Genomic DNA, 17,588 nt, shown 5'->3' on the forward strand with positions numbered 1-17,588 from the left:
AGGATTTTTATTTCGGAGAATACGGAATCGGATTTAGATATTTATGGTTTTTAAATGGATTTATTGTTTCATTCATATTTTTATCTTCTACGGTTGTTTGTTACGGGTCAATGTATTTGAAGTTAACATTGTGAATTTGATATCCTGTCTTTAACAGTAAATTGTATCAAACGATTTCTTCCATGTCCCATAAGAACAAAGTGCTCGCTCACTCTGATAAAAAGTAGCCTTATATCCTTTCCCGATAAAGAACATACTATTGGTCTTGTAGTTATTGAGATTAGCACGTTGTAACCAATTCTGAGGCCTTATAATATTGGTAAAGATGAGAATGAATTAAGACATCTAGTCTATTTAATTTACAATGTTTAAGCTACAAAAGTTTTAGCTTTTACTAATCAATTGAATCGTTTCTTATTACTGTCTGTATACTGAACGTTAATATCTCTGTATTATGTGTTACAGTGAACAATTGGTATTTTATAGCTTTTGGTACAATCAGCGTGAAAAGAAGTATAAATAATTTGCAAAATTGAAAGATGATTTCTCTCAAGTGTTGATAGCAACACTACCAATTTTTTGATATTGGGATGTTTTTACATTATACCTCATTAATTATTTTATTACATTTTCTGTTATGTATTAGCCCCGCAAAACCGTTTATTAATCACTTTATATCAGAGTGAAAAAGTTGGTGTTAGTTGGAAATAAAAGCAGGATCTTTGGAATTGTTCAAATTATTCCAAAAAGTATTGCAATTGACAATAAGTACCTGAATAACTGTAAAAAACTACAAACTTTTGCTTTTGTACACATCTATTTACACTTGACTGTACAGCAAAATTACAGCTTTTCGCCTAACAATGTTCATAAACAAATTGAGCGAGAAAGCCAAGAATTATGACGTAAAGTTTTCATCTCGGAAACATTTGTATAACATTTACTTAACAATGAAAAAACTTTAAGGAAAATGGACACAAAATTGCTTTCTGAAAATGTTCTAAATATGTATGAATATTTATCAATGCAGCATATTTAGAAGTTTGATTGTTTGTATGGTTGATTGCGCTAAACTCAAAAAGTACAAGTCCAATTTGAAAAATAAAAACTTTCAGCGATAGGACTGCCAGATACAGTCTTTTTATCGAACATGAGCTTTATAGGTCTTTATGTACGAGGTTGTTTCTACGGGACGTGAAAGAAATCGTATGCAAGGACTAGTTTGTAATTTTTCATCAGTACTTACGTAGGATGCGCCAATTCGTGGGAATTCATCATACATAATGATCTGCATCATCGACAAAACATATCGGTTTTTCCAAATCATTTAGAATTTTTTATTATACACAAAGAAGGAATAGTACGAGTTGCCAAAAAATTGCATTCCTTAGAGATTAGAAAATCTTTGGGAATATTTATTCCGTCACCTGGTGAGGTCAACACCACTGGGAGGCCATCTCGCCATGAAGGGGTTTTAGCGTGTTTCAGAAGGCACGTTAAATGGGTGGGCTGTCATTTCAACATATTATTTGACAACAACCAGTCTTACCGAGCGGTTACCTATAGTGTTTCCCGGCTAACTGGGCTGACGAGTTCAGACAGGCAGATAGGCTGAAAGCCGATCCCAAAGTAGTTAGGAAAAGGCTAAGGCAGATGATGACATAGTCCAGGCGTCTGAACATAATTTTATGACTGACCTCTACTCAATACCATTCAGATTTTAATTCAACAATAAATCAATTAAATCAAAACATACGTTACTAATTTCTAATGGAGATTGTTTTGAACTTGACCGTATTTATAAGGATTATTGAAGAATGCACGCAGCATTGATTATAATGATTCCCAAGATCGTACAAAAGATGCGCCCACGCGTCACGCCCGCCGTGAACGAGAGCTGACTTACACCACGTGGTGTGAAAAATACTGTAATATATTGAAATAACTGTGTAATCAATCGGGCCATATGGTGTAAAAATAAATTTACTTATTCAAATAAATTATGAGGATTTGTAGAAAGAAAGTATTTTTGAAAGTGTTGAAATATGAATTTCCTACCAAATATAGCTACAGGAACTTTCAACCCAATATTTCCTAAACAATACTCGTTTGTCGTCACTCGTCACTCTGTCACATAATTGAGTTACTCTCTCCTATCGTGGTAAACAGGAATGCCTCCTACGTCCAAAAGCCTAAAGCTACACCGATTTACGTGTCACGTTTCACGTTTCCCTTCACGTGAATACGGAACCACATGGATCCCTAACGTCATACCACGGTGACATAAATTTGAGATTTGTGAAACAACCTGCCCCGTTTTGTGATTGCCAATCAAATTTCGATTTTATGCCGATGGCTTTAGAGTTAGTTTTGATTCAGGATATGACGTGTATTGTGGGTGAAATGATTTGTCAAACATGCTAATAAAGTGAGACTTGCGCAAACGTGTACCATGGAGGAAGGAAAGATAGCGGAGATGCTATTAGGAAGGTAGGTCAGGAGCCTTCTAGATAGATAGATAGATAGATAGATAAAACATTTATTCGGACAAACGACAAGACACCATAAAGATACACAATAAGAAATAAAACAAAACAAGAAGTGGGTAGAAAGACAAACATAAAATACAAAAATTAACGGCGTGGCGCAGTGTCTTACGCTTGCACCGAATGGGAGTCCAGCTCAGCATGTGTCAGGTAGAATACCTGACGCTGGTATTCTGCTGGATCCCGAAAATGACGCACGGACGTCGAGTAGATGATTGGTGTGTGCTGTGTGTATTTGAAATAAGTGTTTAATGTTCTGTGTGTGTTGTGTTTGAATATGAACTATGTAAGATTAATAATGAAGTGCAAAAATGTGTAATTATGCAATCTGCCAGTACTAGTTTTGTCAGACTACAAGTCAACCGGAACACGGCAACGAAACAGCATCACGGCAGGTACCTGCTATCGCTAGATTATGGAGGTATTTGAAATCGTCATACCTAGTTTTTTTTGTGATGTAATAAGGAACTTTCGTAAGTGTGTTCTAAAGGTACCAAGTGTTTTGAGATTTCTTATTGGCGGGGGAATATTGTTCCAGCATTTAGTAGCAGCGTACCTAAAACTGCCTCTGAAGGCCGCAGTGCTGTGCGGCTCCGTGGAGAGTTGCTGTGAGCATTGTCGTACCGGGCGATCTCTCTTAGTAGCAATAAAGCTGAGTTTATTATACAAATAGGATGGCTCTTTGTACTTTGTGACCCCAAAGAGTAGGCAAGCCAAGTGCAACTTGCGGCGTGACTTCATCTTAAGGATGGAGTGTTCATTGATAAAGGGAGTGACGTGAGTTCTTGGTGGTATTTTGAAGCAGAATCTGGCGCAGGCATTTTGCACTCTCTGGATCAGGCGTTCCGTTCGTGCCAGCAATCGAGGACCGTAAACAGTGTCTGCATAGTTAAGGTTAGAAAGCACAAGTGACTCAACCAGCTGCACACGCAATTCCTCCGACAAATAAGGCCTTATTTTATAAAGGATTTTAAGCCGGTAGAAACACGTGCGCACTGACTTTGCCACGTGCGCCTCATACCTCAACTCCGCATCCATGGTCAGACCCAGATTACGCGCTTCATTAACTCGGTCAACCGACTCACCCATGAGTACAACGTCTATTGTAGACGGCAGGGCACTAATCTGACATTTTGTACCAAATATCATGTATTTAGTTTTGGTGGGATTAAGTACCAAGCCGTTGACCTCTGCCCAACTTGCTATCCTATTAAGGTCTTCGTTCAAATCTCTCAGAGCGTTTAAATGTTCGCCAGGAACAAACGAGACGTAAACTTGTACATCATCAGCGTAAATGTGATACCTACACCGCTCCAGCGAGTTTACAATGTCGGCACAGTATAAAATGAAGATCAGGGGGCCCAGTATTGAGCCCTGCGGAACTCCTCTATTGACGGGAGTAAGTGACGAGGTCAGGGTTGACCCATTGCTCAGTCGCACTTCAACACGCTGCTGCCGATTGCTAAGATAGCTCCTAAACAATTTTATAGCATTATCGTCAAATCCGTAATACTTTAGTTTGCTGAGAAGCAACTCAATATTAATGCAGTCAAAAGCACGTGAAAAATCTAGCAAAACCAGAATTGTGCACATGCCCTTGTCCTGTGCAGATAGGATGTTATCCGTCACATCCAGCAGAGCGGTCGAAGTGCCACGTTGCTTACGAAAGCCTGACTGCAACTCCGGAAGCATATTGTTTGCATCCAAATACTGCGACAGCTGCTGAAAGATTGCTTTTTCAGCAATTTTGGATAGGCATGGCAATATGCTTATGGGCCTGAGATCTTTCAGTTCCGTCGGGTTGTTTATTTTTGGGAGGGGTCTAACACAAGCAATTTTCCAGATGTCAGGGAACGTTGCAGAGGCAATCGACTTATTAACAATATCTGTGATAACTTCTATTGTATGCGGAAATGTCAGTTTAAGCATATCAAGTGTTATTCCGTCACAACCCTCAGCATTCGATTTCAACTGACCAAAATATCGCAAAACCTGTTCGGTACTCACCGGGTGTAGTGAGAAACTCGCATCACTAAAGCGGTGACATTCAAAGAAGGTACTTACAGTTGCATTTAAGTTTGGATTACCAGGAACATTCAAAAAATTTAAATTTATTTCATCAGGGTCTCTAAAGTGAACTGGAAGGTCATTGAGTGGTTTAGGTGGCAATATAGTACTTTTCAAATTTTTCCATAGTGTTTTTGGGTCGTTAATTTTGTTATTTATGTTTTGTTTAAAATATGCAACTTTTTCATAAAATAAGGAACTGGACACGAGTGATTTTAATTGTTTGTAATATACCTTCTTTGATTCCGACTTAGTTGTACGATACTTGGCGAGGGCCTCATTACGCAGATGCATCATGAACTTTATCGTATCTGTTATCCATGGGTATGAGTGGTCTTTGATCAAGCAAGTCTTGACTGGAGCATACTCATCGAAAACAGACACGACATTCCGGTTCAGTGCATCGACCATGTCATTTACATTTGATAAGTCACGAATGATTTCCCAGTTTATACGCGCCAAGCAATCATCAAAACTTTGCATATTAATCTTTGAAATTGGTCTGAAAGCCACCGTGTGAGGTTTATACTTACTACGCTTTATATTAAGTGTGCAATTTACCAAAGCGTGACCATGTATTGAACCGAATGGTTCAACACAGACAGATATGTTGTTTATGGTAGTGCAAACAAGGTCGATTAGCGTCTGACTATGATCCGTGAAATGGGTGGGGGAGTCAACTAATTGCTTAAGGTTCAGGCAATTTAAAAATTCACAGACTTTCCGAGTTTGGCAACTGGTGATCAACATATTAACATTAAAATCGCCAAGCAGTATATAGTGGTCACATTTTGCTAGTGAACTGATGGTGTCGGTAATTGAATCTAAGAAGAGGTCCAAATCAGAGCGAGGGGGACGATACGCTGATTCTTGTAGGTCAAAGTAGCACATGGAAGGCGATTACTCACTAGAACTAACGACGCATTCGGGTTCCTTGTCAAATATCACAATCTGCCAATTAACCCGATCAAAGATTCATCTTGATGGATTGGTTATTTTATTTTGAAAATTATGGGCTAGTTCCATGGAAGGCGTGTACGGGCGCAGCTAGTAATGTTCCTCGTCTCCCGAACACTCGCATTTTGGCGCGCTACTTTCCTAGGTTATTTTGCATTATGACATCTCCGCTATTCATTTTGTTCTCCATGACATGTACCTACAGGTTACTGTGTGTATCAACAAAGGATTTCTATTCTAAGGTTCAGCTCTCAGCGTTCTGTTATTCCGTAGTTAACTCGGTTTTAGTAAACATTTTACTGGTAATTGTGACGTCATGCTAGTTTAGTATAATAATTAATAACATCGCTGTTTGTTATGGTTTCGTTTCTGATAAACTTTTGTTTTTTATGGAAAAACCATGTCTGTGTAACGCTGCTTTGCTTACGGATACCATACTTTTCACCATGTTTTTTCTTAATTTACCTGGTTACAAGTGTATTAAGAGGAATCTTTGCGATTACGAAGAAAACCGATACCATACCAATAAAATCGATATTGATCTCTTGCTGCTAGAATTGTCTTCTTGTTGGCTATCTTATAACAAAACAAGAGAAAAACTTCATTTCCCAGAAAACGTTTCTTTCTACTACTAAATTACAAAACATTAACACACTGTTTATAGTAGTTCGGTAATATTTCTTATTAAACGCTGACTATGATCTTCGTTCACCCAAAAACCATTCATCATTTCGGTACGAAAAAAAAAACACCGTAATTATTTTTTTAAGAGGAAATGTGGCGAATTCGGGGAACCGAATCTTTCAGTACAATGTTTAGCTACTAATTAGTGCTGTTAAAAACTGGCAAGAGTATGAAAAATTGTAGTTTTTGGCTCAGCGTTAGTAAATATTGGTTTTCGTCAGAGCAATGTTTATCGTGGCGCTTAAATTGAATAGATTTTAAATTGGTTAGTTCGATTAACTTCGGTTTTATTTTTTTTGGGTTCATAGTTTCCATATACATATTTTGCTTTGAAAGACTTTTTGAATAACCCCAAAATTTCTCCGTTTTGTATTTCTCCAATGTCGTTATCTGATGACTCTCTTATTACCCGACTGCCAAGAAAAGTAATGTTTTCCACGCATATCTTGTTTCCTCAACACAACAGCAAAATGAACAAGCATATGAGACGTAGGCACGGGGCATATCATTTCATTTCATTTGTTGTATTTCTGATTCTATATAGGTACTTACCTATTTGTTGTGACTAATGTGACAGTTTGAAACCAATTTTGGCACAAAAGCGACTATCATTGTCTTTCTTAGAAGAAAGAAACATTTCTATCGTCATCTAATTAATTTACGCAGATTGTCGTATAATATCACAAAGCAATACATATGTATTTCACGAACGCGGGTAAGCCATGCTTGTATGTGTAAATGTACATAGACGTTGTATGACACGGCGACTCGGCTACTACTGAGCGCTCTCGAACTTACGCATACAAAGACATCGTGCATATTCATTCACACACACAAGGAAGTCTCACCCGCGTTCATGATACAAATCATACCAACAGCTTCATTTAATTTGCACAATCATTACTTTATGACTAAACAGTGCGGTCATACAACATAACCTGTGTCTTCAAAATGATGCACTACTTGGTGACAATAATCATTGGAGCTTCGCCAATTTTGGCCAACACTTCTTAGAAAACCAAGCATTGGCCTCGGCCAAAAGCATTTTTCTATGGAAACCATCATCTACAAACTTCTATAGGTATACCATTGACGTCATTATGTCTTCGGTTATCGAGAACAATATTTAAAAGATCATTTGTCATAATTTTCTGGATGCTTTTCTTGCCTGTGTTTCTTCGCTGTCTGCTTATCATAATTATTTAGTACGGAAAAGTGCTTATTAATCATGCCTTGATAGATGGTTGCAATCAATCGGTTGTTTTTTTGAATATTATTTTTATTCTCTTCTGAGAATTGCATACGATTAAGACGGGAAAAATGCAATAAGCGTATAGTTGACCGATAAACTTAGATATTTACAAGCTGTTTGACTGTAGGGGTTGTTGGAGCTGCCCATGTTCGTTTTATAAAGGTTTCCGGAGATATATTTTATCATGTCCTACCTAAGTGATATACCTACTTTTTTTGGTGAGAAATCGTCAAATGACCCATCTTGCTTTAGGTGCAGAGTGTGTGAGGGAGTCTCTTATTAACCCACCATGTTCCTTCTGAAGCCCTTTGTGTACCTGGGCCGTGGTAACTTCTTCAAAACAGGCCCCAGTGAGTAATCTAAGTAACATACTGGGTCAAATCTTGGCCTTATTTTTAAGATGTGATGATCAAAAACCTATCAAAGTTACAAGGATAAATCAATTTCGTGTATCACATAATACATGCAAAAACCAATACTAATTCATTTAATTAAACAATTCTTTCGCCCCACCTTATATGTGAAGCCTTGTGTACGATTCCAAGACCTCAGTTATGATAAAGTAACAAACGTAATCAGTAGACAATGGATCATTGATCGTACGCTTCTGAAGCGCGTGCGTCAATGCGCGAGAGTTGCCATATGCGTGGTTTGTACTCCCGATAAATGGTGTGTAACTTTCGATTGTGATATTGAAGTTATTGTTGTTAGTAAAATTATTATTTTACTCGACAATTTTATTTGTAATTTTTTATGCGTCTCTTTTTCTTCCTGACAATTTGATTCAGAACAATAAACCATTTCTTTATTTAATCATAAAAAAAAATATTCAATTCATAAAAATCGGCTTATTTATATTTTCCATCGATTCTGACTTTTAGTTGAAAATCGTTGTAGGTATAATAATAGGATCAATTTCTGTTATTTTACACTATATAAAAATTCTATCTCTAATTATAGGAATACTAAATTATCTCACTGTGGCAACATTGCCTTGCCTTTGCGTGTGCGCACGCGTTCCTCATTCAATTCAATGGCCATCCTGCATTCTATCGTTTTTATCGACCTATTGATTAACACAGGAATCTATTACATATAACATGACTCCCTTTTATTGTCTTAAATTACACGTTTCAAAAGGGTTCCCCTGCTACCTAACACAAGCTACTTCCCGCACCAGGGTAAAAAATAGCCTATATCTTTTCTCAGCCCTAGAGTATGTGTACCACAGTGTTTTTTTCATTAAAGTCGGGCAGACAGAATTATTCTATATATGTATATTGCGTAAGGATAGCAATGTAAACAGAATGCTATTAAAATGTATAATGAAACATTTTCCAAAGCCATCACATAATAATATTACGCTTTAGATTATCCTGACACAAATTATTCGAGCTATCGCACACTGCAGACAAAACAGTCGGCCGATAGTTGGCCCATCGGAAGGAAATATTTCTTTTTAAGAAAATCATGGATTCAATTAAAGTTATTGGGCTGTCTGATATCGGCCAAATACCTGAGGCTTGATTCTGCTAGTTTTGCCTAAGATTAATGGTAAACCAATGGAATTTCATTGGAAAACGATCGGTCTTATATTAGTAGCAGAATATCCTCTAAGGTTAAAACTGCTATTGAGATTTATTTGATATCCAACTGAGACATTATCCGTCTTACCACAAAAACAATTAAACGTCAGTTTATGCCTTGTCTAAAAAAATGTCAAATTATGACGTTGACATATGGTTCATTTTGCAGCCAAAATTTTATTAGACAAGTGTAAAACAGGGTTTAAAGTTTTTGTAGTAAGGCCCTATTACTTTAGCAGAATTGAGCCATACGTGCGTACTTCCATTCATCTTCATACTGATTTATGAGCCCGAACCAACTATCGGCCGACTTAAAGTTTGCAGTTTGAGGATACTCTGAAAGTGTAAACAAGTAGGAATTAGGCCAAATGTTGGAAGGGTGCGTTTGTCAATAAAGGCACTCAACAGTAATTTTGAATATGTAAACAAAATTATAATTTGGCGTCGAAAAGTGAAAGATGAAAGAGTAGTTAATGGGTCCTATGCACTGTGTAGTAATATATATTATTTATGATTATGATAGTAAACTAGATATTTGAAAATTGATGACTTTTTTTTTCAAATAATTACTTTGTATCCAATATAATTTGTAAAAAAATGTTTTATATAAAATATTGTCACTACAGTTTAGATTAAATTAATCTGCATATGGATCATGTAAAAAAGCTCCCCATAACTTAATTATAAACCGCCTGCAGTTCCCATAAATAAGGAAGCTTCGTTATAAAATATGATGTTATTCCGAACTAAAACTAATATAAATATTATCTTAGAAAATATGTTACGTCGCAGAAAAACAAGCAAGTGTAAGCTGTTCGCACGTCGTTCGTTAATATGAAGCTAAAGTTTATCGAATTATTTTATATTGAACTTTGTTATTTTACTATCTTTTGTTTCTCCTTGAATATCTGTTAAATCTATATCTTTCTGGAAAGTTCTAGAACTATTTATTGGGTATGTTGTCTTATGTTTATAGGATCCACCTTTTCGAACCATGCAATTAGTGTCTGACTTTTCATAAGGGCCTGCCAAGGCGTATATATTTGAATTTGAATTTATGCTCTAGGTAAAGTCCTTGTAGTGCGGAAAAGAAAATGATAGCTAGTGATAATTTAGGATGACATGATGAGAACATAAACTTATTATGAGAAGCCTACGTTCAGTACCTATTGTATGACAAAAGGCTGATATGATGTTATTTACAGAAAGACCTGAAAAATAAGCCATCTCAATCATGAATATATCATTTCTACATTAACACGTATACCTACCATTGTAATCAAATATTTACGCTAAACAACAAACTATGTACTACAATCCCACTTCTCACTAACCCGTTCAATAAAATGGGTGAACTACATACAAACAACTTACTACTCTATTGAAACACGACCCACACTCAAATTTATTAAGAAACGAGGAAATTGAAGTGCAATTTTCTTTTACTACATAACATTAAAATATAAACAAGTCATAACACCGTAATGGGAGCGCTTTGAACTTTGATGTTTCGAAATTACGTGTAAATTCATAAATTGGTAGGACATACATATTTGCAGAAATATTTTAGAACGGTAAAATTATTTCGTAGAAGTCTTCCGTGGTTGGAAAATTGTGCCATTTTTAATGAGGAGCTTAGAATATAACATAGGGCTTTGGGATAGTCCGTAAGAGTTACCGCGGCTCTCGTACATAAAGTGCTTAAGAAGGAACATGGTGGGTTTTAGTTAGTAAGAATCTGACACTCCCTCACGCTGCACCCACAGCGGGAGGGTTCATTTGATGATTTCTCATCAAAAAGCAAAGTATATGTGTTCACATTATGAGGATAAAAAACGTGGATATAGGTTGAAGGTTACTAGCTATTTCCTGCGGTTTCACCCACGGCCCTTGAAAAAGGATTTGATTAGGATAATGTCTGTCAAAATGAAAGATAGATACAGAATTTATTTTGGTATTGTTCTATTATATTTGTATACTTAGTGCTTTTCTCTTGTTTCCAGGTGATAGACTTCGGCAGCTCGTGCTACGAGCACCAACGAGTGTACACATACATCCAGTCGAGGTTCTACAGGGCGCCCGAGGTGATGATGGGCGCTAGGTACGGCATGCCCATCGACATGTGGTCGCTAGGCTGTATATTGGCTGAGCTACTTACAGGTGAGCACCTTCGTACTTTTTTAGTCTTCCATGACACGAATTATTATGTCCTCCTAGCCAATTATCGGCTATGGCGGCTGTTCTCATGTAAGGAGATTAGCCAACTGCACAGGACATATTATAGTGCACATGCACAAGCATTTGCGCAGACACTCTCTGTGCCTTCACTCTCATAGCCCGATGGGACGGCAATCGGACACATTCACATTCAGTAATCTTATTATTTTTGTTCCTTATAAGCAATAGCTTAAGATAACGTACAAAACAATAATATTTGCAAACAGTGCAATGACTTTAAATTAGTAGAAGTCAATATTGAGGTCACGCTTTTCATATCTATGATAAGACGCAATTTGATAACATCAAACTAATCATTTGTGTCTACACGGCGGCTTTTTATAAAGTCTCTTCTGTGTACTGCACGTTTCACCAGCTTCCCTTAGGAACTATTCTGTGCAGTAGGATAAAAAGTAGCTTAAAGCTTTTCCTTGACAAGTGGGCTATCTATATTATCCTAATTCCTGCGTTACTCAATACTCAATTCTTTGTAGCATTCAAGCGATAAGCGCGTCCAAGCAAACAAACAATCTCTTTAGCTTTATAAATATTAGTAGGTATGGATTTAACAGAAGAATATACAAACAGTTGAGTTACCTACCCTACCTACCTACCGTAGTTTGTTTTTATACCTCGGAACTTCTAAAATCAAAAAAATAACCATCTCAACAACAATTCCAGGGTTCCCATTACTCCCAGGCGAGGATGAAGCGGACCAAATGGCGTGCATCATCGAGCTCCTGGGCATGCCTCCTCAGAAGCTGATCGAACAGGGCAAGAGGTCCAAGAACTTCATCAGCAGCAAGGGCCTTCCACGGTATTGCACGGCCACCACACTAGCTGATGGCACTACCGTTCTTAGCGGAGGTCAGTATTTAAAAGTTTTATTATTGGCATACCAACAGCATTACAAACGAAAAATATGTAAAAAACATTAGTAGTTACATAGTTATACATAGTCAATTTTTTTCGTAAACTTCATAGATTTTTTTATTTATTTAAAAAACAGTTTGATCTACACGAAATGCCACAAAGCGCTTTCACACTAGCGGATCTTCCGTTCGGTTTTTTACGCGCCTCGGAATGGTCGAGTATAAAATCCGCTCGTGTGAAAGTGATGTTAGGTTATCTGGTCTAACATAGCTCCCAAGCATTGAAATAATAAATAATAAATAATGTCGGGACATAATGTCGGGACAACTTTTCACACACGGTCGGTTAGCCCCATGGTAAGTTATTAATTAACTTGTGTTATGGGTGCTAACACAACTGATAAACTACATATAGCTACATATATACATATTTATAAATACATATTGTAACACCCGGACCACGGCCAACAAGCATGCTCATCACACAAATGTCGATCGAACCGGGAATCGAACCCGGGACCTCAGATTCGGCAGTCCGGCTTGGTGACCTTTGCGCCACAGAGGTCGTCAAATGAAATTGAAATGAAATATGTTTTACGTTTATGTAACAATCACAGTAAATAAACATTTTAATATGTCTTTAATGTTATGTTAAGAGCCAAAGCGAAATCAATTAAACTTTCTTTTCGCAAACGTACCTAATTATAGCGCCACCTTTTGCCAACCATTAACAAGTCTTCTTAAACTCTCTTTCAATACAAAAATAAGTTTGTCTTAAACCTACATTTTGGGATTAAGGTTATCACGTCTGGTTGCGTTATCGTCACTTGACCGGCATTTCACCACGGCTTATGTAGAGCGGAAATCATAATCATAGTTATTATCTTCAGATAGAGACGGCCAGACAAAATGTGTAACAAACAAAATAGACAAACAATGCTTTCGTGCTAGTGGATTTTCTGTGCGGGTTTTTACCCGCGTCATATTCTGTGTGATAAAAATTCTGTCAAGCGCTTTGAGCTGCTATTGTTTGAACCAATACCAAGTTGTTCCAAATGGCCGACGAATGGCGTACGATCCGCGCGTAAAAACTGACCGGAAAAGCCGCTAGTGCGAAAGGGTTGTGGGCCATCATATAAATACAACATTTAACGCTAACATTACGAACATTGTTTAGGGGTAGTTTTGTTAAATAACGATATCATTAAAAGATAGGGCTAACCAAATCTGCAAAGTTACTTTTTCGCGGTATGTCTCGAAGCGCCACCGTTTTGAGCGCACCTAATAGTAAATTGTTATCTGGAGCGCTACTAAAAGGTGCGTTCCGGGGTGTAATATAGGTGTGCCTCAAAACGGTGGCGCTTCAAGAAATTCCTCACATTTTCTCTTAATGAAAATGAGAGCTTTACTTCTAAGAAAATAAGCTTAACAATTACCGTAACATCATATTTCGGGATGCAACCATCTGTTAGACATACCTAAAAATAAACACAATAATCATATGTTTACTAACATTCCTGAACGACGTAATACTTTCACCAAATCGTCCAGGAATGTACCAAATCTTAAATATTCTGAATCATCTGACAACCGCATACTTTGCTGATGGCTAATTTTGATAAATCTATAGTATTGAATGAGATCATGTTGACTCATTGGACGACACAGGGTAATTTATATATGTATAATATGTTAAAAATGTATGTCTGTCTGGTGTCTGTCTGAACAGGGAATTAGTCATGCGGTTAAATTTTATTTGATAGATCATCTTTGCTGTTGTCTTTGGATCATCAATCTATATGTAGTAACTAGCTTTTGTCCGCGACTTCGTTCGCGTGGAACAGTGACTTCCAGCAGATTTTTGGTTTGACCAATAGATGGCGCTATATGTCCGGAATATTTTTTTTAATTCTTTTTATATTTCTTTGCAATAAAAACTATCCTTGTCCTTTCTGTCTATCCTTTCTGTCTGTCCTTTGTGTCCTATGTCCTTTCTCAAGTTCCAAACTATGTCTGTACCAAATTTCACACAAATCGGTTCAGTAGTTTAGACGTGAAGAAAAGACAGACAGACAGAGTTACTTTCACATTTAGAATATTAGTTAGGATTGTTATTGTTTTTTTTAATTTAGAAGAATTAGTATCCATAGTTTTATCGTTATTACAATGGATAGATTGGAAGAATAATCCCCTTGTCCTTGCATATAATAGCAAAAAAATTGTTATAAAATACCTCTTGAATTGTTTGTATGAGGTAATACTAGCTACTTCGTAGCTATTTAACAGTATATATTTAATACTACATAATTCATCATTTTTGTCGTAATTTGGAGAGTAAAGAAACCGTTTCAAATCATTATCACTGAACTACTTTCATGCTTATTTTGTACATGTTAAATAACAACATATAGTCAATCGACAATATTTATGACTTCTAGAGAAAACAGGTAATTTGTATGTATTAATGAAAGGAAACGTCACGTCGCCGTCGTTTTGGTTTGAAGCCAAAAGCAACTAAAAAGTAATGTTATATTAATTCAGTATAGGGTTACTAAATACGCGGTATATTGTAAATTTCATATATTTCCCAAAACTATAATCGTTGAATTTTCCTCTTTCTAAATCGATAATATCTGATTATCCTTATTTTCAAATAATAATTTCGTCATAGTCCCAACTGTTTATACATTTTTGATGTGGAAATTATGTGTAATGTAACACCAATTTCAAGGTGTCTAATGAAAATTATTTTGCTTTTTTCAGGAATGTCGAGAAGAGGCAAGCCTAGGGGTCCGCCAGGGTCCAAAAGTTTTGTCACAGCTCTCAAAGGCTGTCAAGACAAATTCTTCATTGATTTTATTAGAAGGTAATATTTTATTTTAATTATGATGTAAGCCATGTAAAGGTTATTGGCACAGACTGATTGGCTTCTAAAACTTTATTTGAAAAAGATTCCGTTTGACGAAAACCTCAAAACTTTTCTTTTGTCCTGAGATAAATAAACTTTCAGTAAATTAAACTCAAAAAATTTAGAATTCACACTCTTTATACCTTGTCACTCATTTTCATGCTATGACAATATTTGTCTAGTTACAACTTTTAAAAGTCAGTTTTTAAGTTATTATTTTATTCGTATTTATGCTCTGTTAATTGGTTAGGTGGTAAAAAACAATAAGTATGACAAGTTCATTTTTCAGCCCTTCAAAAAGACTGTTGGCGCCAACACTTTTTCTCTTATAGGAAATCAACAAATTCATATTTACACGCTTCGTTTAGCAGAAAAACTTGAATGAAAGTTGACATCTCTTATTTTCCTAGCGGCTTGGTTTCCATGCAAAAACTGAACGAGCCAAGTGGTCTGGGAATATTTTATTTACTGTACTAGTAGTTTCCCTGCGGTTTTATCCACGTCCCGGTAAAAGTTTATGCAATTGGGTAAAACGTAGCTATGTCCTTTCTCAGGCTCTAGAGTATCTGTGTTTCAAAATTCATTTAAATCGATTCAGTTTTTTTGTGTGAAAGCGCGACAAACACACAGATTTTGTTTCACGTTTATAATATAGGGATTGACTTCGTTTTCTTAGTACCGAGTATTGATTAGTCATAAAACATATTTTTTATTTACATTTGGCGATTAAAAGGATGTGTGAAGTGCATAAAATCTTGCATCGTCATGTAATCATCGGCAATTTTTGCAGATCAAAAACCCGTCAATAGAATAAATAACGCTTCCGTGTGTTGTTTTACATCCAATTTTGTTTTTTCCTGTAATCTATACTAATATTATAAAGAGGAAAACTTTGTTTGTTTGTTTGGTTGTAATGGATAAACTCAAAAACTACTAGACCGATTTTAAATATTCTTTCATCATTAGAAAGCTATATTATCTGCGAGTAACATAGGCTATATTTTATCCCGGTGTGGGCAGTAGCTCCCACGGGACGCGGGTGAAGCCGCGGGAAAATGGCTAGTAATAAATAAAATGGTTACTTCCTTCTCGGTTCTTAGCCCCCACACAAAAAGGGGCGTTACTTTTGACCACTGTGTGTCTGTCTGTCTGAGGTGTCGGTGCTCTTGAACCGATAAACCGATTTGGATGTTTTTACATAAAGCCAACAACTTAGAAATAGCACGGCAAACTTTTTTAGTGTTAAAGCATATTCTACAAAAACATTTTGTGCCTAAATATAAAGGAGATGAATTTCCTAGTTTATTTGAAACTAAAACTGGATCGCAAATAAAGTGTCTTACTCACACTTCTTCGCTTAAAAGGATAGTATGGGCATTTATTTTCTCACAAATATTTACTTATTCAGTATCTACTACTACTACGAAAAAACAATGTTTAACCAATAATTTACTGAGTGTCAAATTAATTACGCACTATTTGTATTGATCCTGTTTATTTTTTCCTATAATTTAGATCAAGCTAAGATCTATTGACCTGGTATGCAATAGATAACTCAACTACATGCTGATTCACACCGTATTTTTTTCCCCGTATCTATAACCAGAATAGTGTTGAATTGACCACATTTTGATGAAAATCTGATGAGAGACTTTCCAAAATTCCAAAAGTAACTTTAAAATCAAAAACAAAAGCTTTGACCTGGGGCTTTTGCACTATAATAGTACTTTACGCAGGTTATACTCATCTGATGCGAACTACTAATTTTAAGCTCTAAATAAGCTTGATAATTTATTTATTTTTACTTGTTAAATTTACAATAATTAAACTATTTTCCTCAATCTTCCAGGTGTCTAGAATGGGACCCCGAAAAACGTCTAACACCAGCCCAAGCGTTACGGCACGCGTGGCTGCGCCGGCGCCTGCCGCGGCCGCCGCACGACGACGAGCCGGCGCCCGCGCCGCTGCCGCTGCCGCACTCGCTGCCGGCCAACCACGTTAGTATAGCGCACCATGCCAAGCGGCTCGCGCATCCTAAGTGCACTGACAAATAGGTTTGTTTGCTTCTTTGACATTTATTTTTGGTTTTTTGTTTGTGGTAATATGACGGTTATTTAAGTTAGTCTTTGATTGGATTAGAACCGCGCACGGCTTAAGAAGTTCCGTAACCTATCTTTACAGAATAAAAATATACAGTTATGAAGGTACCTATTACATTACAAGGTACCTCCAACTCTTTACAAGATAATATATTTAAACTCTAAAATATATTTGTACTCTTGTCTTTTTGTTGATTTGCGATTAGAAATAGAGTTTTGACACTGGTTCGTGAAGGTGACCAAAGAATCGGCTTACTAAAAGTTTTCAGTGTGCCTATTCTCTTACTATTCTATAAAATAAACATTTTATTTGGATACAGTATTGTTATTGTCATAATTATTGCGCTTAATTTGCTCTATTGTGACGGCTGCTACGATGAATATTGTAGGTCAATTACAG

At 36.5% G+C, this 17,588-nt stretch overlaps 1 protein-coding gene across 2 annotated transcripts in view; it reads left to right on the forward strand.

Moving 5' to 3' along the window:
- LOC124642796 (dual specificity tyrosine-phosphorylation-regulated kinase 2) overlaps positions 1-17,588 on the forward strand; it is a 165,841-nt gene that overhangs the window by 138,891 nt on the left and 9,362 nt on the right. For both annotated transcript variants that reach the window (XM_047181449.1, XM_047181451.1), the window contains exons 2-5: positions 11,096-11,252; positions 11,991-12,176; positions 14,945-15,047; positions 16,939-17,143. In XM_047181449.1, coding sequence (XP_047037405.1) covers positions 11,096-11,252; positions 11,991-12,176; positions 14,945-15,047; positions 16,939-17,143 — 651 coding nt within the window. The remainder of the gene's footprint in view (positions 1-11,095; positions 11,253-11,990; positions 12,177-14,944; positions 15,048-16,938; positions 17,144-17,588) is intronic.

The sequence above is a fragment of the Helicoverpa zea genome, chromosome 25 (genome assembly GCF_022581195.2).
Source record: "Helicoverpa zea isolate HzStark_Cry1AcR chromosome 25, ilHelZeax1.1, whole genome shotgun sequence".
In the NCBI taxonomy this organism is placed as follows: domain Eukaryota; kingdom Metazoa; phylum Arthropoda; class Insecta; order Lepidoptera; family Noctuidae; genus Helicoverpa; species Helicoverpa zea.